This window comes from Phaethon lepturus, unplaced genomic scaffold, assembly GCF_000687285.1.
Source record: "Phaethon lepturus isolate BGI_N335 unplaced genomic scaffold, ASM68728v1 scaffold34688, whole genome shotgun sequence".
NCBI classification, from domain to species: domain Eukaryota; kingdom Metazoa; phylum Chordata; class Aves; order Phaethontiformes; family Phaethontidae; genus Phaethon; species Phaethon lepturus.
The window spans coordinates 734-4,098 of record NW_010556103.1 but is presented as its reverse complement, the minus strand read 5'-3'; the positions used below and the strand labels follow the sequence as shown (position 1 = coordinate 4,098).

The following is a 3,365-nucleotide window of genomic DNA, read 5'->3' as shown; positions in this document are numbered from 1 at the left end:
TTTTTGCTGTGGCTGTTCATGAAACTGCCTCATAACATCCAGGTGTCCTGGGAGAGGGGTGAGGATCCCGAGGGTTTCCCCGCTTGCTGCGGGGCCCTTACTGACACTCTTGCAAGCGCTTGGTTCAGACTCCAAAACTCCGACACCCAGCAGCAGCCCACTGTAAAACGTTCCAGTTGTGTGCACTTGCTCTGGGATTCAGATTAGCGGGGGGTCCTGGGTTCAGATCCCCTTAAATGGCCTTCACTTCTCTTCAGTCCCTGCAGCTGCCCCCCTGCGAGTCAGGGAAGGTCTGGCCCGCGTGTCCCTCGTGCAGGCAGGTCCCCACGCGGCAGCGCAGCCGGCCGAGGGGCCGGGATGACGGCGCTCGGGGGGGGAAACTCCCTTGTGAAAGGAGAGAGCGTGGCACATCTGGGTGTTACAGAACTGGGAACGCGTTCCCCTGTCCCGCTTAGTAGACCACAGTATTCCTGAGGCTTTTTTAAATTCTGGACACTTTGAAATCTTTACACTTGAGCTCATTATTAGTGAGTAAGCTCCAAAAAACTTCAGAGCAGAGCTTTCTACCTCTGTTACTTAGCTGCATCCTTGCGTGGTTTACCCGCCTTTCTGCCATGCGTTCCTGGAGCGCACTGATCGACCGCTGAGCTGCCTCTTCCACTGTCCTGCAATGTGAAAGTAGCACCAGATACTCCTTTGTGCATTTCTGTGTATATGGCTTTCGTAGTTGGGATTTTCAAAGCACTGATACCCGGTGTTTTCAGTTTGTTCTATGAGGGGATATTTCATTTGCATCTATGTTTTTAGCTATCCTGTGATAACTTGTTGAATATTAAAAAATAAAAATATTTTGCTTCTATTGGGACATTTGTATACTCGCGACTATATTTCTGTAAACAGCTGCAGTCAAGAATAAAACAATGAAAGTTTTCATTTTGCAGTGTAAAGTCTTGTTGTGTGTTTTTCAAGGGCATCTCCTCTCTGCTGGGAGAAAGTGTCCATTCCTCAATATGGAGTCAACCCATCTGGGAACCGTATGGCGTCGGGTCAGGAAATACTGGGAAGGTGGGAGCCGCTCTGTGCCTGTGCTGTGTCCCGCTGGAGTTGTTGCACAGGGTCGTGTGTGCACTTTGAAAAATATACTGCAACGTTTCTTTCCGCTTTTGTGTGTTAAGGCTGAAGTAACCATCTTTGCTCCCGTCTTTAGTACCCCAGCCTGCAAATTACAGAGCATTCAGAGAAATTGTTTTCACAGTCCACCTGAGGCAGGGCCCTGGCTCCAAGGGACCTGAGGGGCGATGCAGAGGACTCCCCCAGGATGGTCTGGGAGCTGTTCTGCCCAAGGGAGGCAGAGATGACTGGAATGAATGGCCTCTCCAGCAGAATTAGTACAGTCCTACTTTATCTGCATCTTTGGTGTATTCATGCTACCATGCTAAAAGTGATCTGGGGCTCATCGAGTCTTGGGTGCGTCGTCCCTTTCCTGCTGTCCTCCTGCAGGGATGTAACAGCGGGCAGGACCATGGGGCCGGTGGCCAGGATCAGTAATTTTGAAAAATTACAACAGGGGTAAGAATAAATGCTGCAATTACCCCGAGAGCTGGGCAGAATCCTTTACTGTGAAAGGTCTAAGCAGATCACCCAGAAAGCCTTTCCCCAGCGCCTGCCCCTTCAGCCTTGTGCCCACTGCCAGTGTCGGAGATGGCTGTGCTGCAGAGGGAGAAACGCAACCCCCTGCCACTGGGTTTTGCCCTTCTGGAGCTGCCAGCCCCCTCATTGCTGACATGGGACAAAAGAAAACACCCCCAGAAACCCTCCTCAGCCCCCTCTTCTTCTTGAGGCTCAGAGGAAGGCACAGCCTGGCCCACGAGCCTGGCACAGGCAGCCACAGAAACAAGACTGAGCCACGGTGCTATGGGGTTTTGTGTTTATTAGCAACGCAGCCATTGCCTGGGCCTGGGGCGTGCCGGGGGCTGAGCAGAGAAGCCGCTACCTCGCCCGGCTCCCCCCGGTTCTGGCAGACCACAGTGGGTCAGCGCCTCCCCCAGCTCCCTGACCATACCCCACCACCAGAGGAGTGTGGAAGGAGAGGCCCGGCTCCTGCCCCGGGTGGCTGCCTTCGGAAGGGGGCTGGGAGAGGCGGTCAGGCAGCAACATGCAAGGCCTGGGCAGATGGTCCCTCGCAGCACCGGCTGCAGAGGCCCCCTCCCACCCTTCACCTCCTCTTCACAAACTTCTTCGTCACAGCGTTGGGGTTCAGGCGCCTCCTGCCAGCGCCCAGGGCCGCGTCCCGGATTTGCAGGTTGGCCGCGCGGCTGTAGACGTCATTTTCTGCAAAGGGCGAGACCCCGGCGATGTAGTCAGGGTCGAAGACGTTGGTCTTCTGCCTGGCCTTGCGGGACAGTCGCTGCTGCGGGAAGGGCTGATCTTCCACCAGGTGAGGGTTGTTTGCGTGCTTCCCTCCTTTTGGGGCCGGCAGCGGGTACTGCCAAGAGAAAAGAGGTTGTTAAACTCGCTTCAGGGCCGACTCTTGCTCAGAGGGACTTCAAGACAACCGCAGGCCTTTAGAGGCGAACTGAGCAATGAAGAACTGACCACAGGCCAGGCCACTGTCCCAGCAGCAACCGCCCAGCACGTCACATACAGCTACTCACCCGGAGCCCTCGGGGGTTCAGCACTTTGGGGTTGCGGGAGAAATGCATGTGCAGGCTCCCGTCATCGCTGACACTCACTGCGACCTTCTTCAGGGTCTTGTTACCGCAGTGGGGACAGAAAACCTTGGTCATGTCTGAAGTGGTCCTGCAAGACAGGGACAGAGGGGTTTTACTGCTCCCTGGGCCGTGGAATACCGGCTTAGCCCCTGAGCGGGATCATCCACCCAGCCCCAGCGAGCACCGCACGCCCGTGCCGAGGCAGCGCCGCTCTGCACACACACGCTCACTTGAAACAGCCGTGGCAGCGGAGGATGTAGCTCCGGGCCTGGCGGATCAGCATGCCGTTCACCGCCAGCACGTGGAGGCCCATCTGCAGCAGCACGTTCTGCAACGAGGCGGGAGAAACCAGGACACTGTGAACTGGGACTGCCAGGAGCTTTAACTGGGGTTTGCCAGCCCAGGCAGCAAGAGGCAAACGGAAGCGACGCCAACAGGCTTTGCAGAGGTCCCTGCTGTGGGCAGAACCGGCTGCTTTTTAGATAAAAGGTGCTCTCACAACACTGGTCTCATCTTGTCTTGGGGATGCAGCAGTGCTTTCCTCTGTCTTGGTGTGCTGGTTTAACCAGCCCAGACATTCGAGTAATTTGGGAATCTGCCCCTCAGCCCAGCCCCTCCGTGCAGACAGTACCCACATGGTATCAGCTGAGCCTG

General features: G+C 55.9%; 1 protein-coding gene across 1 annotated transcript in view; it reads right to left on the bottom strand.

The window, feature by feature from the left end:
- Positions 1 to 2,215: 2,215 nt before the first annotated feature.
- NOB1 (NIN1/RPN12 binding protein 1 homolog (S. cerevisiae)) overlaps positions 2,216 to 3,365 on the bottom strand; it is a gene marked incomplete at its 5' end in the record, with an annotated part of 1,880 nt that continues 730 nt past the window's right edge. The window contains 3 exons of the mRNA XM_010292381.1: positions 2,216 to 2,485; positions 2,655 to 2,799; positions 2,942 to 3,039. Coding sequence (XP_010290683.1) covers positions 2,216 to 2,485; positions 2,655 to 2,799; positions 2,942 to 3,039 — 513 coding nt within the window. The remainder of the gene's footprint in view (positions 2,486 to 2,654; positions 2,800 to 2,941; positions 3,040 to 3,365) is intronic.